The 24,289-nt window shown below is 40.0% G+C and overlaps 1 protein-coding gene across 3 annotated transcripts in view; it reads right to left on the reverse strand.

Moving 5' to 3' along the window:
- The window catches only part of tenm3 (teneurin transmembrane protein 3), a 225,769-nt gene that overhangs the window by 58,587 nt on the left and 142,893 nt on the right, over positions 1-24,289 (reverse strand). For all 3 annotated transcript variants that reach the window (XM_028590658.1, XM_028590650.1, XM_028590666.1), the window contains 7 exons: positions 24,033-24,165; positions 23,600-23,728; positions 18,651-18,782; positions 17,846-17,981; positions 14,460-14,603; positions 1,795-1,866; positions 219-396 (listed from right to left, as the gene is read on the reverse strand). In XM_028590658.1, the coding sequence (XP_028446459.1) occupies positions 219-396; positions 1,795-1,866; positions 14,460-14,603; positions 17,846-17,981; positions 18,651-18,782; positions 23,600-23,728; positions 24,033-24,165 (924 nt within the window). The remainder of the gene's footprint in view (positions 1-218; positions 397-1,794; positions 1,867-14,459; positions 14,604-17,845; positions 17,982-18,650; positions 18,783-23,599; positions 23,729-24,032; positions 24,166-24,289) is intronic.

Genomic DNA, 24,289 nt, shown 5'->3' on the forward strand with positions numbered 1-24,289 from the left:
ATTTTTACGAATGCTTTTTTACGTCATACGTTTTACTCAAATCTACCATCATTCATGCATTTGCAATGGCCCTGAGAAACCTGGGTGAAATGGTTTTGACAAATATTTAAAGGGATCCAAGAGAGACCTTTATGTCTGTGACACTAGGGGATGTATTCTCTGGATTAGGTTCAGATCCCCGATCTGGCATCAGCAGCCATCCTCCTCTCCCCTCTTACCTCAGCTCCATGACACTGGTAACATTCCCAGAGGGGAAGATCCTCCTGATGTAGTTGAAGTCGCCAACGAAGACGCTGCCATCTGCTCCGCAGGCCAGAGCCAGGGGTGCCAGCAGCTTGTTGCCCTCTGCCTGCCCATTACAGCTGGGACAGGAGATGCTGCGCCGACGTCCGTTTCCTGGGATAGGATGTTGAATCCATTTTTAACGACTGAACATTTTATGTCTGCTCTTTCCACAAAACAGACTCAGCAGTTGGGAGCTTATTTCATATTAATTTGATCTAGACAGGCTATTGAACTGTTGTGGGTCAAGCACTTATTTATTAACAATGTTACGTCAAAGAAAGACTTAAAAATGTGGGACAGATGCCCATGTCCACCATCTCAAAGAGACAGGGTTCTTGTGAGAAGTTAGTGAGGACTTTCAAAGAAATTACGCCTAGGGTTGGGTATGGTTTGGGATTTTTTGTGATACCGTTGCTAAAACGTACTTTACTATACTAACTGTGCTGCTGCCTAATGGGTGCCTGAACCAATACTTAAAAAAAAGAAAAGAAAAGCACACAACGACAGTCTACAACATTAAAGAGCAGCTTGTTTATTGCTAAGGCCATACGGTCAACATGAAATAATTAATTTAAATGTAATAACAATTTCGTCGTTAAACGAAAAAACAAACCACTAGATGACAGAAGGGTTCTTAAAACAATACTGAATGCACCATTAACTTACAAGGTGCAATTGAGCACACCATTAAGTCCCATCGGTGTTCCGACAGTGGCCATGGTGTTGCTAGTCTACTCTGTGTCTTTAGCTGCAGACTGTTGTACGTCCACACGTTAGACCATTTGGCTTTCAGCATTTTAACCGTGTTTAAGCTAGCTACCAGCTAACGATAGGCTAACGTAACAAGCATCAAGTGCACAATGTTTCTGTTGCCTGTAACATTCTGTTTCAGAGCACCAGAGAGCAGCGCAGGCATTTAAGTGGCACCTAAATGAGGCAACAAAATATGTGTTTGGTCCGTTAGATCCCATTCAGTAAGGAGGTTTCGGTACCAACCATAATTACGCTACCAACAAGTGAAGCTCAACACTGGCAGGTAAAAAGACGTGGGTACTGACAAAACGTGTCAGACCAGACGTAAGATTAGTGCGGACAAAGACTGCAGGGTATAGGGGAATGGACATTCTGAATTGTTAGAAAAATGGGAATAAGTTGCAGTTCCCCTGAAGGCAACTAGATACTGTCTATCTACAGGAAATGAATGTATGGCATTGGTATACAGAGTGAGATGCAGTCTTGGTGAGTGAGTAGGCTACATTAAGGAACTACACTGGATAAAGGGAGTTGCAAAAAGATGTTTTTTGTATTAGTAACCCAGAAAAACAAGAAATGTTTTATATCAAGATGTGTTTCCAAGTTCTTAATATCCCATGAGATTCCTGTGGCTCTCAAACTTAAACCACTGGAGCAAGTCGAGCAAAATCACTGATCCTTATGTAATGACACCAGCAACACCGATCACACACATGCAGGCTCAATCAAGTCAATAATATCTGAGTCTGTATTTACCCATGATGCTGCTGATGACAGGGGGTTGCTGGGAAATGAAAATGTTCTCACCATTGCCCTTGTACAGTATACCTGGTGGAGAGAAGACATAAAGATGAGAAAAGAGTAATTCTACTCTGCATGTAACGTCTTCGTTGTGATTGAGAGCTGAGGTACGTCAGAGGTGAGATTTTATTAGCACATCTGTCATTCCAAAATGCACTGAAATATGGCCAGACATTATCCTTTTATTATACATCACATCTGGCCACGTCATTGGATTCTCAATGATGGGATACAATCTTTGCTTGTTGCTCGGACAACATTGCACATTTGAAAGTGAGGGTGCTGTAATGAGGGTGGTAGATGTGCGTCCATATCTGCATTTATCTTAAGCATTTCTACAGCGAGTTCAGGTTAATGGCTACATTCTAAAAGTTTTACTTGACTCATTTATAACACTGTGTATTTTCACAGCACAAATGAACTAAAACTGTTTAAATCAGTAGTGCTTCTCCCCCACCGCACCCTCATCCCAAAGATTGGTGGAGAGTGTCAGATAAAACCAAAAACTTCAAATGGAGGAATTCACTTACCGGTGTTGATGAGGAGGAAAGTGTGTTATGTGCCCCCCTATGGTGTTGTATGAACCCTGGCATCAAAGAACCCCAGGCTGTGTGTGTGTGTGTGTGTGTGTGTGTGTGTGTGTGTTTGTGAGAGAGAGAGAGTGTGTGTGTGCTGCATATATACAGCATGCAGACATATCTGTGGGTATGTTTGTGTTGAAACACATGACGTTTCTCTCTCTATCACCATGGGGGTCCCAGAGGATCATACAGCATGTAAGATTAAAGGGATGCAGCTGCTGTTGCTCTGTGTGTGTGTGTGTGTGTGTGTGTGTGTGTGTGTGTTTCACTTTTGAGGAAAGATACATTAGCTGTAGTTTAATGACCATAAAACTATTATTTAGATGTAAATCAACTTTCAGCTAAAAGTGGTGCAATGGTACAGTATTTACTTAATTTATCTTCTGTTCATTTACTTCTGTACTCATTTACATTAACTTAAACAACGTAACCTAAGAATATGCTGATTAGAAGTGGGAATCAAGACAATCAAGTGTTTTGGCGACATCTTTTGGTGACATCTGAAGTGACTATGACGAGGTGTATTTTCCACTACAGAGATAACCAGATTTTGTTAAACCAGGTGGGAACCTGTATATGGCTGGACTGCGTTTGGTCAGTGGGCTAAATTGTGGCCAGGTATATACCCTGTTTTTGAAAAACTGAGACATTTCCCTTTGTTTGTGCCCTTTGTTTATACGCAAACGGAGAATTCGCCACTGAAAACAATTCTTTCTGAAAACGATTCTTTCTGAAAACGATTCTTTCGGAAAACGATTCTTTCGGAAAACGATGAATTAAAATGACAGAGGGTACAGCAGGGTACAGTAACATTTCACCTGTAACCGCTGTCAGCAGGGTGAAACTGTTATCAGATTTTGGTAGCCTTTTTCAAGCTGCTGTCTTGTCTTGTCTAATCTTTACACTGTTACTAGCTGCCGTTTTATATGGCTATGAAGATGGATACTTTATAACACGTAGCACTTTTCCTGTTTTATGTAGTACTACTACTGCACATTGCTACACTTAATTCATTAATAATGCAGATAATAAAGAGGAGAGACAATTTGAGGTGAGAAGAGGAGGAAGGTGACTTGTGAGGAGGTTAATGTGAATGAGTGGTGAAAAAAAGAAAAAGAGAGGGATGCACCCGTTCTTCAAAGTGCACACATCAAAGAAGAACCTCCTGCGGTGAGCTGAATTATTAAAACTCTGCTGCCATCTTGGAAACCAGCCCACATTACGCTTCATCCATCCATCCATCCATCCATCTATCCATCCATCCATCCATCCATCCATACATCTATCAACGAACTCTACAAGTTACAAGTTCTTCAAACCCAGCATGACATATTGCTACTAGCCCTAAGAACCCGTATCAGTTGGTTCCCTTCCCATCTCTATATCCCTCTCCTTCTCCTTCCCTCTATCCTCCTCTCTTTCTCTCCCTCTTTCATCTCTCCCTCCATTAGTAGGTGTTGATTGATCAACCGAGGCCAAGCCAGCAGGCTTCCCCCCATGCTGTGCTGTGGTCTACACAGGCAACTATTTGCCTGACCGAAAGAAAAAAAGTATGTGTGCGTAGTGATACAGATAGAGAGAGAGAGAGAGAGAGTGAGAGAGAGAGAGAGAGGGCTCGACAAAGTCTAATCTGCCAATCTGATATTTAGAGAGACAGAAAGGGTGAGCAAAGCTCTGTAGAAAGAGAGAGGAGCAGCATATTCTCCTGCTGTGTTAAAAGAGAGGCTTTCTCACACGGCTTTCTAGATGAATGTGTGTGTGTTTGTGTGTGTGTGTGTGTAAGTAAATGAGTACAATTGACCTTGATCTCAAAACTCTTTTTTCAATTCTTAACACATCCACGAAGGGATCCCTGGAACACTCATCAAATCTCAAAGACCAAGCGCCAAGAAGGTTAGACTGATTTGGTTCATATCTTCGAGAACAAAAATGTTTTTTAACGCCACCGTAAATATGTGTAACTATCACACGCTTGGAAAAAGAATTGAGAACATGTTTTCGGCAAGCTTCTGCTTGTGAAACAAGAGAAGATGAAAAATAAGGAAAAAATGCACCAAAATGGTGTAATCACGATTGGTTAGCCTGCCTATCAAGTGTACAAGAGCGAGCGGCGGCAGCAGTGGGTGACAAAAAGCTGCGGTCAAGTCGGACAGTTTCCAGCTGTTTCCAGCAGCCTTCAGGCTGAACAGGAAGTCACAGAAACACTCACATCCTGTTAGGGCCGATTCCGATTAATTAAAATGTTATCAGACCCATATATCAGCCTGTACACAGTCTCCAGTTCTCCAGTTTTTATTATGGAGTAGCTGTCAAAATGCTCTACATGCAATCTGTCCCTGATGTTAATAAACAGCAGACTGTAGATGATCAGTAATCTGAACAGATTTAGTCCCTCTCACTTCTAAATGGAACTATCAGTCACAAAACGTGTGTTCTGTCCAGAATAGGCCTTTAAAGTACTCATATTATGAAAAAAAAATCACTTTTTCTGGGATTTGAGGTGTTATTTTGTGTCTCTTGAGCTTCCACACGCATACAAACTTGGAGAAAAAAAACATCCATGCTGTTTTGAGTGAGATACGGTTTCTGAATGATTCCTGCCTTCAGCTGTTCAAAATCTGCAGGGCTTTCTACGTCACTAACCGAAACAAAGGGGCTAACCGTAGCATGCTGCTCCGCTGTCTGCCCTCGCCAGACTGTCCAACGGCCGATAATCGGCTAACTGTGTCCCGGCTATTAAGATGTCTCACTCTGTAGCTAAATCAGAGACCTGAACACACAGGGTGAAAAGAGGAGGTGCAGTATTGTGCAGTACAACAAAAATATGGTGTTTTTTGAAAATTAAACCATGTAAACCTATTCTGGTACAACCTCAAAATACAATTATGAACCTGAAAATGAGCATAATATGGGCGCTTTAAATTAGACAAAAAGCAATTAAAATCAGTCCAATTCAAAAACAATAAAAAGTTTATATAAAACGTCATAATGTTAAGTCGATTCTGAACCAATCAGCTATTAGATCAGCTTAGAGCAAGGTGCTTCCCAGCATGCCCCTGGGTCCGCCTGGGTCTTGCAGTCGGTGGGAAGCAGCTGCGGCGCCTGCCTCTCAAACCTGCGGCCGCCTTGATCTCGTGAGGTTATCGTTGCCCACGTGTGCACGACGTCAGAGCAAGTCGGGATCAAGTCGGACACACATCTAACCAGCAGGCATTGGGCGGCGATCGCCGGTGATGGATTCTGCTCAGGCCTGGCTCATTTTGAACGGGTCTACTGACTGCTTCTGCTGCTGATTCAACAAGGTGAATCAGCTGAGCTGCTGCTGATAAGTGCAGACTAGAGCCAGCTGTGCTGCAAAGCATTCAGGTGTGGCCAGTCAAACATGGCCCGACAGAGCCCAGAACAGCAAATGGTTGACTTGGTGTTTTAGGTAGGGTGACCAAACGTCCTCTTTTGCCCGGACATGTCCACTTTTTACCTACTGTCCGGGGCGTGCGGGGGGGTTTTATAAATTCATCAAAATGTCCGGTTTTCAGTGTTTTTCATGGGACCATTAAGCGTGTACTTAAATTGACTGGCACTTTGCTCAACACAATGCTACGGTAGGCTACTTTGTTGTGTTACGTAATTCCACACACACGCCGTCTCGACGCACACACTAGCGCACAAGTATAAACATCAGTCCACTTACAACCATAAAACAAGACTAGTGCAGCTTCACAGTTGAACTGCAAAAAAAATGTCCCACGTACCGTCCCGGTCGGGACCGGACAAGTGGGAGGCGGAGTGCACCGTGTGCAAAGCTGGCACATATGTTTCAGTGTCTTTATTATTTATCTTATTACATTGAAAAGGTATTAAGAGATATTTTGTTAAAGCTGGATTTTCTAACACAGAAGAGGTCATATTTAGAACATTATTTCATATTATTTATTTATTTTAAAAGAGAGCTATTATTTTGTTACATGTTGTTACAGATTTTATTTTATTACAGAAGTTATTTTTTGCACAATTGAGGCATAATAAAGTATGTTCATTAACCTCTGAGAATCACCACTGTGTGGATTTGTCTAGAGGCCAGGCCAAGTGTCCTCTTTTTTGGAAATCACAATATGGTCACCTTATTTTAGGGCTCTAACACACACAAACACACTCATGCCAATACACACCGAATAAATATTGTCATCCTCATTGGCTAATTTCATCAAGAAAAAATTGTTTTCTCAATTCCCAAACCGAGGAGTTAGGACCTCCACGTGGGGTTACTAAAGCAGGAAATAAATTCATAATGCTTACCTACATTTATTTTTTAGACATTTCTCTAATCTCTACTTCAAATGAAATAGTTGAATAAGAGAAAACAGATCACAACTGGTAAGACATGCTGCTTGTGACAACAGGTCACAAGTTGATGTTGCTTTGTACTAAGGAATCATGAACCAAAAAGGAGGGAACCGCTGCATTTTATGACATCAGTAGATTCCCTTTTTTGCAGGGAACTAAACTAACTAAACTTCACTCTCAAACAGATATAATCTTCTGACACTGTGAAGGTCTGAACTAGGAGAAGAAGACTTGTGAAGCCAAGGCTGACCTTTAGTAATTATAATAAATGGCACAATCTCTGCATACCTGTCAGCATGGGTGAGAGAAATGCATAGAAACTTTATTAGAGGGAGCAGGTGTGATATTGAGTCCGTTACCGGCAGACAACTTCCAGGTTACTCTGAAAAAAAAGTGATTGTTTCTGCGTATACTTCATTAGAGAGTCATTCGATGTAAGGCAAGTGTAGATACACTGCTGATGTGATAGGTTGTATTTTCTTTTATATTGGATATTATTTTACCCATTTTATTTAGTGTAATTATTCATACTCTTTTCTTTTTTTTTACTTCTTTTTAGTTTTGTTTGTAGATTTATTATTAAAAAAAACTCAACTAAAAACACTTACATTTGGGATTTGTGTCATGACAATGGTTAGAAAAAAAAACATAAAGTTGGTTAAAGTCCAGATATTTTGATTTGATGTCCTGGAAACAAGCAACACGTTCTCATGTTCTCTGGGGCAAAGCAGAAAGCAGTAGAGCACCCTGACTGGAGCTGAGCTGCTTAGTGTCTGAATAATAGAGTGCAGCGCTTGACACACACACGCACACACGCACACACACACACACACACACACACACACACACACACACACACACACACACACACACACACACACACACACACACACACACACAACCAGGATGCAGACCCTCTGCCCCTGAAACGCCTCCACACACACACACACACTCTCTCGCTTTCATCCAGCCTTATCTGAGTTGTTCAGCAGTGCTCACTACACAGTGCTCACAGATCACACAACACCAGGTGTGTGTGTGTGTGTGTGTGTGTGTGTTAAAGTGTGGAGGTGTGGAAATGCTTCCAAAGCATTAGCACTCTACCAATCAGATGGGTCATTTGAGTCCGACTGCCGGCAGTGCCCGCCCCGCCAATTATACATGTCAAATCGGCCAAAATGAAGGCCGACGGCCCCTCGGACAGACGACGGCACGGAACACACCGAACAGACTTGAGTCACTGACCTCGCCAGACTGTCCGACGTTTTGTGCCTGAACGTGTTCATTGAAGGATAGTTCATGAACTCGTTCGTATTTTGAGCGAACGTGAACTGAACGTACTGTATTACTGCCTGATGAACGTTACTGTGAACTCATTGATTCTGGTGTCTGTGAACAGCACGCTCTTCTCAGTTTAACTTCATTCAATACGGTGCCAGATTTCTATAGAGCCTTCCAGGCGAAAACCTGGCTAAAACACACCGTAAACAGGCCTTAATATGTAGCAGAAAAAACACCCAATCTGGCAACACCAGCCACCAGTGTCTCACCGCCGCATGTGTCCCCAAAACAAAAAGCAGCATGGCGGCGACGAAGCAGCAAGGAGGTGTCGTATGATCATTTAAACGAGTTTTAAGGTGAAAGGTCGGTGAGGATGGGAAAAATCTTACATATCTGTGAAAACTTTGCCCGCTGGCTTTCAAAAAGAAAATCCGCACTTCAGTCACATCCACAGCAAACCTGAAACGGCACATATGGAAAATAAGAACTATGAACTAGTTCATTTTTGGAACTGTGAACTTAGTTCAAAAATGTTGAAGTATGAACTATGAACAGAACTAGTTCATTTTAAAATTTGTGAACTAAACTTTGACTAGTTCATGTAGAAAGTGAACTTTTCCAACCCTGCTTAAGAGGTTCTGCTGCTGATTGAAAAGAAACGGAACAACGTTCTGACTCATCATTCCGCCCCTATAAGGCTACGTAACATCCTCCATGGGACGTTGATTGGTGTTTACAAGCTGAAAATGATAGATTTGATTTAACATGGCATTTGCAGAAATAATGGCTGAGCAGCATACAGTATTAGTGTATAGTCTAAGCACAGATTGATTTAACATAGACTTCTATTTTTCATAGGGAAGACGGACAGGAAGGAGTGTTTGCATGTCCAATGCCTATGTATCACATCCCAAAAAAATGAGGGGTCCCAAAGAGTCTTTGGTTACTATATGTTACGTGAACCAAAAAATGTGAAGGAACGAATGATTCAGTAAACAAACGCAAATCGATAAAAAGAGAATAGGCTGCCTAACTGTCATATTTATCTAAAGATAACAACTTACATTTGTGTATGACACATTCAGTAAATAGGACAGTAGCTGGTCTTCCCTTTGAAAACATGACACCACAGAACAGGAAACAATGAAATCCCTGCCAGACGTCAACGCTCACTGTACAAATTAATATCTTAATATATAATATCTCCACAATACATAACACATCGTCTGATCCACATCATTAGCAGAGCTACAAGACAAACTACAAAGACAACACAGCACGAGTGTTTGATGGTCTCTCTCTCTCTCTCTCTCTCTCCCTCTCTCTTTCTCTCTTTCAAACATACTGTGAATACAAGATTATTCTATGTCCATATGGTGTGTTTCAGAGGTGGAAAGTAACGAAATACATGTACTCACGTTACTGTATTGAGTAGTTTTGTTGTGTATTTTGTATTTTTCAAGTCGTTTTTAAAATTGGTAATTTAAAATGTACTTGATTACGTTTTGAGTGAAGTATTGTATTTCGCTACATTACAAATCCCATACGTTACTGAGTAAAAAAAAAGACTTTGACTAACGAAAAACAAAAGGAAGAAGAAAAAAAAAAATCGCGCCCGGAGCCAGTGCAGTGAAAGAAAGCTCTATTGTCAATAAAAAGTAAATTTATATCTACATTTCTATCAAAACCTAGAGACTTTCAAACATCAACATGTCATTTAATAATATGTATTTGTGTCTAAACGACATTTAAACATCTTTTCTTATTCTATTTTGCCTGGAAACGCTTCCGACACGCTTGCATAGGTGAACCGACACCTATGCAAGCGTTTCTAGCAGGCACGCGTTTTCAGCCGTGCCTGAAAACGCGTGCAGTGTGTAAGCTCTAACCTGTTAACATGGGAAATATAAACGGACACGCCACGCAGCTGACTCGCTCGCACGACGCATCCAGTGTGTAACTGGTCTTAGCTGCTGAGACGGACAGAGAGCAGAGAGGGTGACTCGGCAGTCCACTAACTTATTGCTCTCTCTAATAGAACCAATACTAGCTGCTCTATTAAGGCTACAAAATGTTCATGCAGGCTGAAATTCAACCGTGCGGCTTTGTCGGGATTAAGCTATTAGCAGAAGGAAACTCTGCTAGCTGCTAGGCTAATGTGCAATGGTAAACACTGCAGCTGTAACGTTAATGTGTCCACCTCAATGGACTGTCCATCCTCATGTGCAAAGCTGAAGTGACGAGCAACTTACATTTTCTTTTCCTCTCCATAAACTCTTGAATTTAGGATAGAAGACAGTCGGTGAGGATTGTCGATGACAATGATTATTCTTTTCATTATATTTCATATCACACGATATCTGTTCTCCTGTAACTTCTTGCGAGCAAAAAGTTAAAAAAATAAATAAAAAATATGCGGTGACGGCGGTGATGTGGTTATCGTCCACATTTGAAAGACTGTTCATTCATTTAAATTCAAGAGGGCCAATAGTATCATCATGCAATGCCAGATGTGCCTGCCAAGAGTGACTGAACTGGCAGCATTCATTAACTCCACATCTAATCTGCGGAAGCATGTTTTGGTATTTTTATATATTTTTGGTATAAGTATTTTTGCATTGGCCAATTAGCAAAACAACATGTTTTGTGGCATTGCTAATTTTTGTCTAGCACTAGCAACCCATAGGACAAGTTATGTAGTAGGGCTGCACAACATGAGGAAAATATCTAATTGTGATTATTTTGACTGATATTCCGATATGTTTGAAGATATTGAAGGGAATGATCATGTTTGTATCATTATTCTCATTTTCATTGACTAATATTAAATCTTAAAAAATTGAAATGGTTATAGTGTGATTTTTTTCTGTAGTCTGTAGAATAGGAATTGTAGGCTGGGACGTCTCTAGAGCATCACAGTACTTCATTCAGAATGGTTCGACAAACATTTTGCCTTTAACAAATATTGCGCCCCCCCCCCCCTGCGATTTGGATATTGCACTAGTCCATATTGCTATTTCGATAAAATTGCGATTAATTGTGCAGCCCTAGTATGTAGGGCACTGGCTAAATCTTTTTTTACTTGAGTAATGTTTCAGATAGGTAATTTTACTTGTACTTGAGTAATATTTCATCAATGTATTGGTACTTTTACTTGAGTACAATATTGTAGTACTTTTTCCACCTCTGGTGTGTTTTAATCCCAAAAGGATAAACACACATTGTGCGTTGCAGCACTGTCCCTTCAAGACACAAAATCACACCCACAGAGACCAGTACGTTTATAGACCAAAAAAACAACACAAATCACACCTGCATTTTAAACACACACACACACACACACACACACACACACACACACACACACATACACACAGTGAATCGGGTGACAAGGTGTTGAAAGCCCAAGAGGACTGCAGGGAGAGAGGGATGAATAGCAATGTGATGGATGGGGTGACATATAGAGGACAGCGAGGAAGGGAAGAGGAGGAGGAGGAGGAGGAGGAGGAGGAGGAGGAGGAGGAGGAAGAGGAGGAGGGCTTTAAAGTGCCTTTAAAGCTGCAAAATGCGTTTTCTAAATATGTATCTATTCTTATATGAAGCAGTTGTTGAAATGTGGACTATCTGAATGGAAATGAATCTCTCTTTAGATAGAAGCGACAGCACTGGAGTTAGGTACAGTAATGCATCCTTTCAGCATAGTTACTATATTCATTTTTATATTTTTATAACACTTTTTAATAACCATCACTAATACATTTTATAATTTTTACAATTTAACTTATACTCTTTTATTGATCCACAATGGGGAAATTACAATGTTACACTCTGTTAGAACACACTACACACACTTTTTTTTTTAAGATTATTTTTTTGGGGGATTTTCCCTTTATTTGATCGTGACAGTGGATAGACAGGAAAGGTGGGAGAGAGATGGGGGATGACACGCAGCAAAGGGCCGCAGGTCGGACTCAAACCCGGGCCGCTGCAAAGGACTCAGCTACATGGGGTGCACGCTCTTACTGGGTGAGCTCGAGGTCGCCCCCCCCATACTACACACTTCCATTATTTTACTTTCTTTTTACTGGCTTCCATAGAGCGATATGACAAAAGAAGTCGGGGAACCAATTTTCTACAAAAAGTGATGGTCATGCTGTTTTACGACAAAATTGACACCTCACTTTTCTTTGACCTAGACATTGAACAAATTAAACGTTTTTTTAATAGGTGTCAGTTTGCGTTTTTGATTCCAGTTTTTTTTTTTTTTTTTTTTTGGGTATTCTTACAGTTTAATTTAATTTAATTCTGGAAATAGCCAATTGTTTGCATCCATTATTGATCAGGAATATAAATACACAAAACTCTTACTGTATGTGTAGTTCTAGAAACTTCATTTGAAGAACGACTTCATGTCTTAACAATGAAAACAGTTGTAACAAAGTGGAGCTGTCTCTAAACACAAATATCCAAGTCCATCAGCAGTACTAATGTCAAAATCAATAAATATCAGAACAAACGCTCACAATGATCTAAAGGTGCAGAGCAGCATTACAGTGAGCCATCCCCCGTCTACTCATTGTCGGCTCAAAGAAAGCCACAGGAGGAAGTTAGACCTGTCCAACAAGAGGTTTTTTATTAAAGACTGACATGTAAGAACTGACCCGAGAGCAGCTTTATAAAGGCACTGAATGGCATCTGGTTGCTAAGCTTCCATGTTACAATGAGCCTTTGTGGAAGTGTTTAACCCTTGGATTGTCCTCGGGTCAAATTTGACCTGTTTTTATTATTATTATTTATTATTTTGTTTTTATATATATCATAAATATGGGTTTCTTTCAACCAAACTACCCAAAAACAACATTGATGTACGTTGTATTTCGCAGGTAAAAATCAATGATTACTTCAATTGAATTTTAATTCTTGGGTGTTTTATTCAGATTTAAGCATTTTAGATTTTTTTTTAAATGGTTTCAAAACAGCATCCTGACTAAACTTTGCCATAAACCAGTCTGCGATTCACTCGACATCCTTTGAACGTCAAAATAATTCATAGTTTCTAATTTCATAGTCATATACATAATGTTTACTGACCATGGATAAAATTAAAAAATAAATTTAAAAGCATTGAAAAGAGTGACAAAAACATTGCCAAAAACAATTAAAAGCATCAAAGCAAGCTACAAAAACGTTGGGTAAAGAAAGCGCCAAAAAAAGTTTTCAAAAAACATTTTCAATTTTGACCCACAAGGACAACGAGTTTATTGTTGACGTGAAGAAAACAAAAGGGTTAAAGATCTTGGCTACTAACAGTTTGGCAACTTACTGTCACTTACTAATATTTGCATAAATTATGAAAACAAAGGTTTCCCTTTTGTTTATTTTTTTATTTTTTACAATATAGTCTTATTTAAGTTTTTAAGTCTTATTTAAGTTATTAATTATCTTAATACAATAACAATAGTCTGTTAAGGAAATTAATACAATAATAAAGGCAGATAAGATGATGATACACACAAGAACAAGCAAAGCAAGCAAAGAGAGGAGAGATGACAGGGAGGAGAAACGGATAAAGGCCTGAAATGTGTGAGATGAGAAAGCCAAATTGTGCATGTGTGTGTGAGGGAAAGGGGAGAGAGAGAGAGAGAGAGAGAGAGAGAGAGAGAGAGATGAAAGGCTGGCAAAAATACCACTGGGCAGCTGGAACAAATCCAAGACGCAAACGAGGAACTCTCACACGCACACACGCACACACGCGCACACACACACACACACACACACACACACACACACACATACACACTCCTAAATTCTTTTTATCCGCTCCGTCGACCAAAGCCTGCATGACAAAAATCGCTTTGACAAGAGATAAAGATACTTTTAAACTATTAACTTTGTCCTATTCTTCAACAGATAATTAGCCAGTTAATGATGTGATGAGAGAGAGAAAGAGAGAGAGATAGAGAGAGAGAGAGAGAGAGGATACGTTTTGTATTTTTTGCTTGTTCACTTACAAGTAGAACACCTTAGCTGTCACATATAAACTTGGAATTAAAATATTACTGTAGTGTAGGTAAATTAAGAAATGTTACTACAGACAGACTACACCTCGGATAAACATAAAAAAAACTATATATATTTCTTGAAGCTACACTTTCATGTGGCTCTTTGTAGTTTTGCTTATTTAAAGCTAATGTACTTGCACTTAATACTTGTTGTCTGGAGTTTTCACCTTCAGGGTCGAAAGCACTTAATTGGAAGTCGCTTTGGATAAAAGCGTCAGCTAAATGACATGTAAAGTTTTATGCAGTATTATGTTTCATCTTCTCGCAGTCTGCACATTATGTGTGTGTACGTGGAGATGGAGCTGCAGTATGATGAGCACGTTATGGTTCTTTGCCATGTGATGGCACCTACCGTTTTGTACATCTAGGATGTGATGTTTATCCAGCGTCCATCCTCCCATGTTGGAAGCATCCAGCTCGTAGCCTTGCAGAGTGGCCGTTCTCTTCTCCCACAGGATGAGGTCCAGGCAGGACTCGTATTCAAACCCCACCGACACTATTACACACACACACACACACACAGGCAAGGCCAGTTAGTCAACTCTTTCCTTCGACTGTGCTCGTGTTCTGCCAAGTGCATTTTCTGCTATAACCATTGTGTGAACTGGCAGCCACAAAAGCTGTGTGTGTAGTCAATTTAGAAGAAACAAAGATCTTCAGGGGGAAGAGAGAAGGAAAGGGCGGTAAAAGAGGGGAGGGATGGATGTTTGCAAATCCGCCACACAGAATGTAGCTCATGCTACAACTATATTGCAGTAATACAGAGGTGATAGTACAAACATGTACAACATTTTAGCTGTGTAAGAATGTCATGATAGGTGAATTGGTTACTAACTATTAACTGGGCAATTATGCGGCAATACATATAAAATTAGTAAATTTCACATTAGCAAGTAATGAGTTGATGGTTTGATGAGTTGAAAGGCTGGTGTGTTCTGTTCTGAAATAAGTTAATTGATGCAACACATGAAGTTCTCTGACGTGACGCGAATGCGTACAAAGTCAATGGTAAGACGCAGGTGAGCGCCAATAGAGGGAACTGTGCAGTCACCCCCTGATGAGTTCAACTTTAACATTTGTGTCCCAGCTCTGATGTTAACAGTTGCCAGACATGGACCCTAAAAAGGATTGTGGTTACACTACCTTAATAGAGCTTATAAGCACCAATTTCAGAAGTGTTACAAAACAAAGCAGTAAATCGTCTTTATGTTCAACCCATGAAGCCGGGCTACCATAAGTAATAACTCATAGAGGAGTACGTCTGCTGGACTTGTCCCTCATAAAGGTGGCAGGGAGGGGTTAGCATACCCATAATGTCCAAGCCATTTCCCTGTCACAGCCTTTCTGCAGAACCTAGTTGAATTTAGCTGTAGCTGTGTGCAGCTTTGTGCACAGTATCAGTTGTCAAACTTTGATAGTGAGTGCAGACCAGTCATTTTGTGTGGAATTGGTGCAATTTATTATTGTATACAGTTCATTTTCTCTCCATCTGTGTCATATGATTCCCAAAGTGTCTTGTTACCTCCACTTCTGGGTTACAGAAAGTGTTACAGTTATCGTGATCTGGTAACATAATGGTTCAGACATATTCTCCTGATTTCACTGTAAAATTGAAGACAGAAATATCTCAATTCATGAAAGTCATATTGCCTACAAACAGTCATCTGTCTACAGGAATAGGAACAGAACCAGGAACAATATATTAGTAAATAACTAAATGGATCCAGAAATGCAAAGTGCAATGCCAACAGCTCTTTTAACAACATTACCTGCAGTTAGGAAATTAATATTGAGAAGGGGATGCATCGTGAAATTGAATCAATTCAAATCATTGACAGGATAATCTTAATTGAATCGAATCTGAGACTGAGACCAGTGATGATTCATACCTCTAATGAGGCGACTACGATGCAAGCAGCATTGATATTATACTCCACTGCAAAAGGTTTGCATAATTTCTATAATATATAGCATGATATCTAAACTTGTCTTCACATATAAAATATAGAGCTGGTCAATTAATCGAAAATGTATCGACATTGAAATTCTGGAGCTGTTATCGACCTGTTATGGAGCTGTTATTATTCCCATGCTGATAATTTCGATAATTTATTTCTGTTGATAGGCCTACTTTCTCCTTAAAAAACGTTCTACCGTGTGTGCAGGGTCCAAAATGAACACTCGCCGAGACTTGAAAGGGGGTATGACATGCAGCAAAGGGCAGGAGTTGAACACGCGGCCACTGCGTAGAGGACTAAGCCTCTTTATATGGGGGCGCGCTCTACCAGGTAAGCTACCCATACGGCCATTTTTTTAAACTTTATACAAAAAAATTCAAAAACGCGGTGTCCGTCGTCAAATCACAAAAAAATGTAATTATCGTTCACAGATGTTCCTCTATGGTTCCCAAACATTTTCTGCTGGACCCCACTTTTTGTAGATACATGTATTTTTAAGAGCAAGAGAGAACTGTATGTACAGTATATATCAGTTAACTTTACCTATTTTTATTTATATATTTGATTACATTGTTACATAGCTCTGTTTACACTTTATGCTAGTAGATAGTTTTTAAATTATTTTTTTTTAATTGCTTTGGCAATGTTTACCATGTTAATAAAGCCCCTTTGAATTGAATTGAGATCAGCTGTTTCTCCACAAAGGGCCAGTCAACGAGACACAAAGCAATTTGACTGGGAGATTGGCCGTCGTCTCCTTAGATGGAACTGTGGCCACCACTATGTATTTTCTTGCCTTTGTTTTGGTAGTTGTGGTGTTTGGTGTGGCTTCATTGTCTGCTTTACGTTAACCTGGCAGTCCCTACACTTGCCCATGCTTTGCCCCCCCCCCAACTGCTGTACACTATGCCAGCCGCTTGGTTATGGCGTTCCATGTATGCCTGCCTGCATCTTACACTCCGCTGTTATGTGCTGAGTGTCTCAGGGGCAATACCACCAACAGATAGAAGAATATACACAGTATATCTTCAAAGCTTCTTGTCATGGCTGTTGGTTATGCTGCCAGCCTTACTTCCCATCCTGATAAACTGTATTGCCTCCACTGCTCAAGTGCTTCACTGCATCTTGCAGACACGCAGCCTTAACTTCTGACAACACAAACATCAGATGCTTCAAATGAACGCAGACACATGGCAAGTTTATCAGAGGATTAACGATTCACACTGGTAGCTGTGCAGTCCAAAAACAGCCTTCCTCAGTACTGCTGGTCACTGATCAGATGCAACTTGATCAGTAGCTTTTTATGAAGGGGGGGCAGATTATCCTAGGAGGTCCAGGATCAAACCAGTAACCTTCTGATCACAACACCACTCAACCTCCAGGCTTATGGCCCCGTTCTTTCATATAAAAGAACAGCACAAAGCGAGTTAATTGTAAAATCATTAGGGAAACCACCGCTTTTATTGCATTTCCATTGTGCGTTGTAAAAGCAAAGCTGGTATACTCGTCTACAGAATTCTTTTCACACGAACGTGCTGCCGATCACACATTACAGCAATTTAGCTTGGTTTCCCATCACCTTTAGGAGTGAAATGTTTACTCTCGACATAGAAGGCATTACATGGTCAGGCCCCTCTGTGCTTACATCATTTTTTACGCCCCCGAGAAATGAGAGGAGGTTCTCAGAGCAGGAAACTCTGGCTGCTCCAAGGTTCAGGGTCACATTTTTAAAAGGTTTATGTTATTTTCTGTTTAGCTTTGCTATAAGCAGCACACTCACCAACTGCCTCAGATAGTCCATAGACAGGTTGACCATAGGCGTCTGTCTTGTCCCAGATAAAGGTGTAGGATAGATTTGGTTGTGCAGGGAACCATTTCTGGAAAAGGCGACCCACCACCGCCACCATCAGGTGAACCTGGAGAAACAGCACAGACACAAAGGTCACGTAATGCTAGTTCAGGTTAGGGTTTCACTAGTCTCGCTTTGCCAGACCTTCCTGCACAGCGCTGCGGAAGAGGAACAGAGCATTATGGGATGGGAGAAAAACATGCTCTGGTTTATTGGCATTTCTTTAAAACAATCACACACACAGGAACTTGTTTTGATGGAACATGTGTATGTTCAAAAGTTGTATTAGTCATGCAACAGAAAACTCAGATTGGACAGATAGTCTAGCTATATATATATATATATATATATATATATATATATATATATATATATATATATATATACTGTATATAGTGCATACAAGTGAATACACCCATCTAAAGTTGACTAAAAAGAGGAATAAAAAAAATCATCTTTTGGAAATTGATCTTAATGCCTTAATTAAACATATGAGGAAAAATCCAACCTTTAAGGACACCAATTTTCTTTGTGAATGAATAATGTATCATAAATAAATAGATGCTCTTCCTTAAAAAACAGGGGGCATAAGTCAGTACACCCGGTACTATCCCTATATATATATATATATATATATATATATATATATATATATATATATATATATATATATATATATATATATATATATATATATATATATATATATATATATATATATATACACATATCTCACCTTCATCAGGTTGAAAGGTATGGATGACTGTGTCATGGTGACTTTGAGGACCGGTTTATATCCCGCAGCTCTGGAGCTCAGGTAGATCAGGTTTAGATCGCTGCCTGGTATTGAGGTTTCTTCTTGTAAAACCTGCAGAGAGGTAAAATAACACAGAAAGCACATCAGCACCTAACACTATTTCCCTGCCTTGAATGGAATCTGAAGCATGGTATTTGTAGGGAATGGACTGCTAATTGGCACACAACTTTACTTGGCCGCTGGCAGTGTTTGCAGTGAGAATGCTCGGAAGAGATGAAACCATCTGGGACAATGACAGGTGTATACTTAACACCATGGCTACTGTCCCACTTAATACAGTAAAATGTATGTGTTAGAGCTGGGTGATATATTTATAAATAACATTTTTAAGCATTGATGTATTGGCTTTAAAAAACAATTTGTCTAATCAGAACCATAAAGAGCCCACCAATATTTTTTCTTTATATTTACTTCTGACAAAACATACAAGCAGTTCTTGAATTTATCCAAAATAGGTGCCAGTACCCTAATTCAGCAGTTGCATGACACGATCAGAGCATGTCCCTAGGTATATTCATATCAAATCAAATCATTAACCCTTGTGTTGTCCTTGGGTCAAATTTGCCCCATTTTCAAAGTTAACCAAATTGCTCAAAGCAACATAGATGCATGGATGTACATTGTATATGTACGTTCTTCGCACGTAAAATTGATATATATATATATATATATATATATATATATATATATATATTTATATATACTTTATATATGTATACTTTATATATATAAATTAAGTTTATGGACCATTGAAAAAGCAACCAAAATAGCGAGCAAAAAAAGGACCCCAAGTTCATGGTCGACGGAAAGACAAACACAAGAGTTAAATAGTCGACTATTTAATGATTTCATCCAAAGACCCAGTTTCGACTCTCACAGTCGAATCGTTGCAGCGTCTGAATATGTGGTTATGCAACCAAGGACCATTACATTCAGGCTATATGGGGGTGCTGATTTTACATAGAATTGCTTGGTTTTCCCCAATAAATCATGGTATATAGCCGGTTTTGGTATAAATATCAGCCTATTGATAGTACAGTTAATAACAATTAGGAGTAAAGGTACTCAAGGGGACAAAAATCAGAAGTGCTGGTACTCAGTACTGGTTAGTTTCAGGCACTGCATAAAATGATCAGGCTCTGGCAAAATAGCTCTAATCGCACTGAATGCCTTCATATACTAGCTTCACTTAACCGTGCATAAATGTTATACAGGACCAAATAAAGCTTTAAAGGTGCAGTAGGTAAGACTTATAAAACTAACTTTCTGTCGTATTTGCTGAAACTGACCCTATGTTCCAGTAGAACTACATGAAACAGGTCATTTGGGACCACCTACAGCCTGTAGTGTCAATCACTGCTCATGCACACGCATTCATTATCCCTTGTGGGGGGAGGGGCTTAGGAGACCGTTTTGGGCTTTAGCAGAAAGGGTGGAGGGACTGAGAAGTTGTCCATGTTAAAAATGTTTGGCTAAGTCCTGGATCTTCGCAATCCTACCTACGGCACCTTTAATAATCTGTTAAATTAACTTTGGTACTGACAGTAATGCCTTTCATTATTTTTGTATTTCCAACAAAATAATTAAGAACACAGTAGGAGCACTCAGTATATTGTTGTGTGGCATTACAGATAGTGATGGTATGAAGTCTGTGTGGGGAAAGAATCATATTGGATCATGCTTGATCTACAGGACACACTAAATTGTTGACACAGTCAACAATTTAGTGAAGGAATGACAACACATCCATATAAATAAAAGTATCCCAGTGTGTGCCTAAGTGTGTTTAGGTATGCATATTGTCTAAGAAGGTGTTTGAATGCATGTGTGTGTTTTTATCTATGACTGTGTGTTGGCACAGACTTGCTGGAGGAGAGTGAGGGTAGCAGCATGGCATCAAACCATCAAAGTCACTAAAGGCAGTTACTCACCAACCAGACAGCCGACCGAAGAGAGGAGACATAATACGTCTCCATAACAGCAGGCGGCGCTAATCTGTATTGTTGCAGCTGATTGGACAAACGCGTCACATGGGTTTGTTTTCTCCGGAAATTCAAAGCCAGACTGTCATGGCGGCTCGTTCAGAATACGATCTCATATTGTACTAAAATAGTTCACTGAAACATGTTTCTGAAAACATTTTAAGAGAGAAATAGGCAATGCAGTTGCTGAATCTGTCTTCATTTTAGCTCAACAAAGATTTTCGTCAGATTTTGAGAGACTCTAGTCACGCTCATTCTGCTTGCCATTTCCAGGTGAGTCCCGACTGCCCTGTCGCCGACTGAACATGTCAGGTCGGCCAAAATGAATGCCGACAGCCCCCCAGACTGACGACGGCACAGGACACAACGAACAGACTTGAGTCACCGACCTCGCCAGACTGTCTATTTTTGGGTTAGTGTGTCAGCGCCTTAAGAGAACAAGCAAGTCATTTCATCTTCAAACTGCATGAAAAACTGTCTGGGTAAACGGAAACTTTTACTACTTTGGTATTCCTTTCATAGTTTTGGCCATCATTTCCATCAGTTACAATAACAATGCACTCACCAAATTAATTGTTGAGACTAGGTGATACTATGAAGTCTGACAGGGCAAGAAGACAGGTTGTAAACAAGCCAGGATAACAGTCTATACACATTATCTACATCACTTATGTACCAATGTCTATGTCTATGTCTACCAAAATGTGGGTACTCGTCATTGTACCGGGAAACTATGTGCATGCACGCCTACGGCAAGCACAGTAGGTCAAAGTTGAGGCAGTAAGTCAGCCTGTGAACTGTGATGGGTGTCTAACTAGACAGTTTGAGTAATCCTTATACTGTTCACCTTCTTCTTCTCTTCCAAATTGGCTAACCTGTGGGTATGTTTACAACCTTGCTGATCACCTATGCTTGTGTTTTGTGCCCTTCCACACTTATTTTTTAGAGATGTCTCTGTACTCCAAAAACTCAGCAGTTAATCCCTTGAGTGCAATGCCATTATTACCCATAGAAAATGTGGCTTTAACTACTTTGCAGTCCTGTAATGCCAAGGAAGTTCTATGATATAACTGAACACAAAAGGCTTGCAGTGACAATTGGTGGCACCAGAGCAACAAAGTCCTGTGTTTTTTGGAAATGTGCCTTGTACGATTTCATGTGACAAATAAAACTGATTGTTTGAAGGTTTGCTTATTTCACTGATGGTATAAATTGCAACAAGTTAAAGTTAGATCATTTTAGATATATTATATGTACAAAAGAGTCAGAGGTTGAGAAGATAAGAAAGACCTTTGATGAAGAGGTGGACTCCGAAAAAAAGGAGATTGGGAAATTTAAGAAAAAAAAACATAGCTCCTCAGGGAATAATCCATCTAGACTGTTCCTGTGTTATATTTTTTCAACTGCACTATTGCCTTTTCATTAGCAGAGCATTTAGTGTTCATTACAGATCCATTACATCCCCTTTAAGACTGCCCTTTTCCCTGCCCTCCTCGCTAATGGACTCAGCTCCACCAACGCTAAGTAGCAGCTTTCCATTCGTTTGCTTTTGATCCACACACACACACACACACACACACACACACACACACACTCGTCACACATGCTTTCCTTCGTGCATACACACTTTCACCTTAATCGCAGATAGTCAGGCACATGCTCACATGCTTGTCAAATAAAAAATAATAATGGGGCGCTGGTTCAGGGTTGTAAAAATATAAAAACACACATGGAGTTCTGTCATCTGTTTCATTTCCTCTGCGGACTGTTTAAAGCAATGCAACGATAAAGAACCACAAAAATGTGCTATTAGGCTTTTTGGAAATTAGAGGCAGGACACCGGGTGGGGCTCTGTGTGTGTGTGTGTGTGTGTGTGTGTGTGTGTGTGTGTGTGTGTGTGTGTGTATACCACTCCAGAGCCACAGTTCCTCAGCTGTGGTAATGTTGTGTGTGTGTTATTATGTGTGTGTGTGTGTGTGTGTGTGTGTGTGTGTGTGTGTGTGTGTGTGTGTGTGTGTGTGTGTGTTTGTTTCTATCCCTATTAGTCTGTCCAAGAGCAAACCTGTTACTGTACATGTGTTAGCATTTAGCAGTTTCTTTGACAGTTTGCCTTCATAGCAAAAAAGAGTAAACAACGAAGATAATTTTTTTTATGTTTTTCTTTCATTTGTCCTTTAAAACGTTTGAACTGAATGCAGAATTCATATACTAAAATGTCAAGATTTGGAACAGAATCCATCATCGACCCTATATATCCACATACATTGGCTTGCAGCTGAAAAAGGATGGTTTAGGGGTTCAGTTACTCTTTAAGACCTTTAGTGCAAAATGAACATAACGTGAAAGGATCAGATCGTAAAGCGTTGTTCAAATGACGTAAATACTGCCATGACGCAGTTCAGCTGCTGGTCTTTCGTCATCCCGATAGAAATGATATAGAAAAATATAAGATAGACATTTTTATATCGTTTAGAAGATTTATACTGTCAAATTGCCCACATCGTCAACAATATGTATATATTGTGTATATGTATTGTCGATCATCTTTTATCATTGTGTGCTGTAACCCGAGCTTCTCTGTTCTTTGCTTTGGTAGCCGGGCCGGCTGTGCGTGCATGTTAGTGCACGTGAGTCCCTGCCTTTGAAACTGTTGGCATCCCTCCGGATCCTCCCTGTTCAGCGTGAGCTAACCATTATTAACACTGTTAGCGGTGTCAGCACTGTAGCCATATTTGGAATGTCATATACAGACTTTGAATGTCACATATAGCCCCTTTAAATGTCCACTACAATACTATTCATTGACCATTCTGACTGAAATCTTATTTTTGGTAATAGTGTCCATATTGGCTTTGGATATAAGACTATTTACTCCTTATTTATTACCTCTGTTTCAGGTATGATGGGTCCATCCTCAGTTGAAGCTTTGTAAAACGTAGACAGAGGAGAAGCAACAATGACAGGATTGGGTCTGATGAAACCACTCAGGTCACAGCTAGGAATGTCATTCTCCTCCTGAAACAGCCAGACGTAACATGTGTCAGTTAGTCTTTTCATTCACTGGGGCATCAATTCATTGAAACAATGAGTCCATTAGTCACTCACTTAGTCAGTCAGTGTCAGTCTGATAGCGTATATGTCATGAAAAGAATAGGAATGTCATCCTGCTCCACGTGGTAATCATATCATTATGTCAGTAACAAATTCAACAAGTGCGTGATCAGTCATTGGAAAAGAACAAAAAAGTCAAAGACGAAAGTTTCGAGATGGCATTTAAAGCAATGACCCCGTGATGACAGACAGCAGTGACACCGCTCACCTTCTTCATAACCATTGTGTCCATCACATAGAAGACGTTCCATGGCACCCACACAGTTCTGTACTGAGTGAGGAATGGAGCACGCTCAAAACTCAATGTTAGGGATGCCCCGCCATTGGCCAGGAGATCGAACCTGCAGCATGTCAATGACAAACATGCAAAAAAATATGTACTGTAAGTGCTAGTTTGTATACTGACGGTGCATATCATTCCATATCTTCATGGCACTTATCATGCATAAATATATGTAACTCACC

Source organism: Perca flavescens, chromosome 2 (genome assembly GCF_004354835.1).
Source record: "Perca flavescens isolate YP-PL-M2 chromosome 2, PFLA_1.0, whole genome shotgun sequence".
Classification (NCBI taxonomy): domain Eukaryota; kingdom Metazoa; phylum Chordata; class Actinopteri; order Perciformes; family Percidae; genus Perca; species Perca flavescens.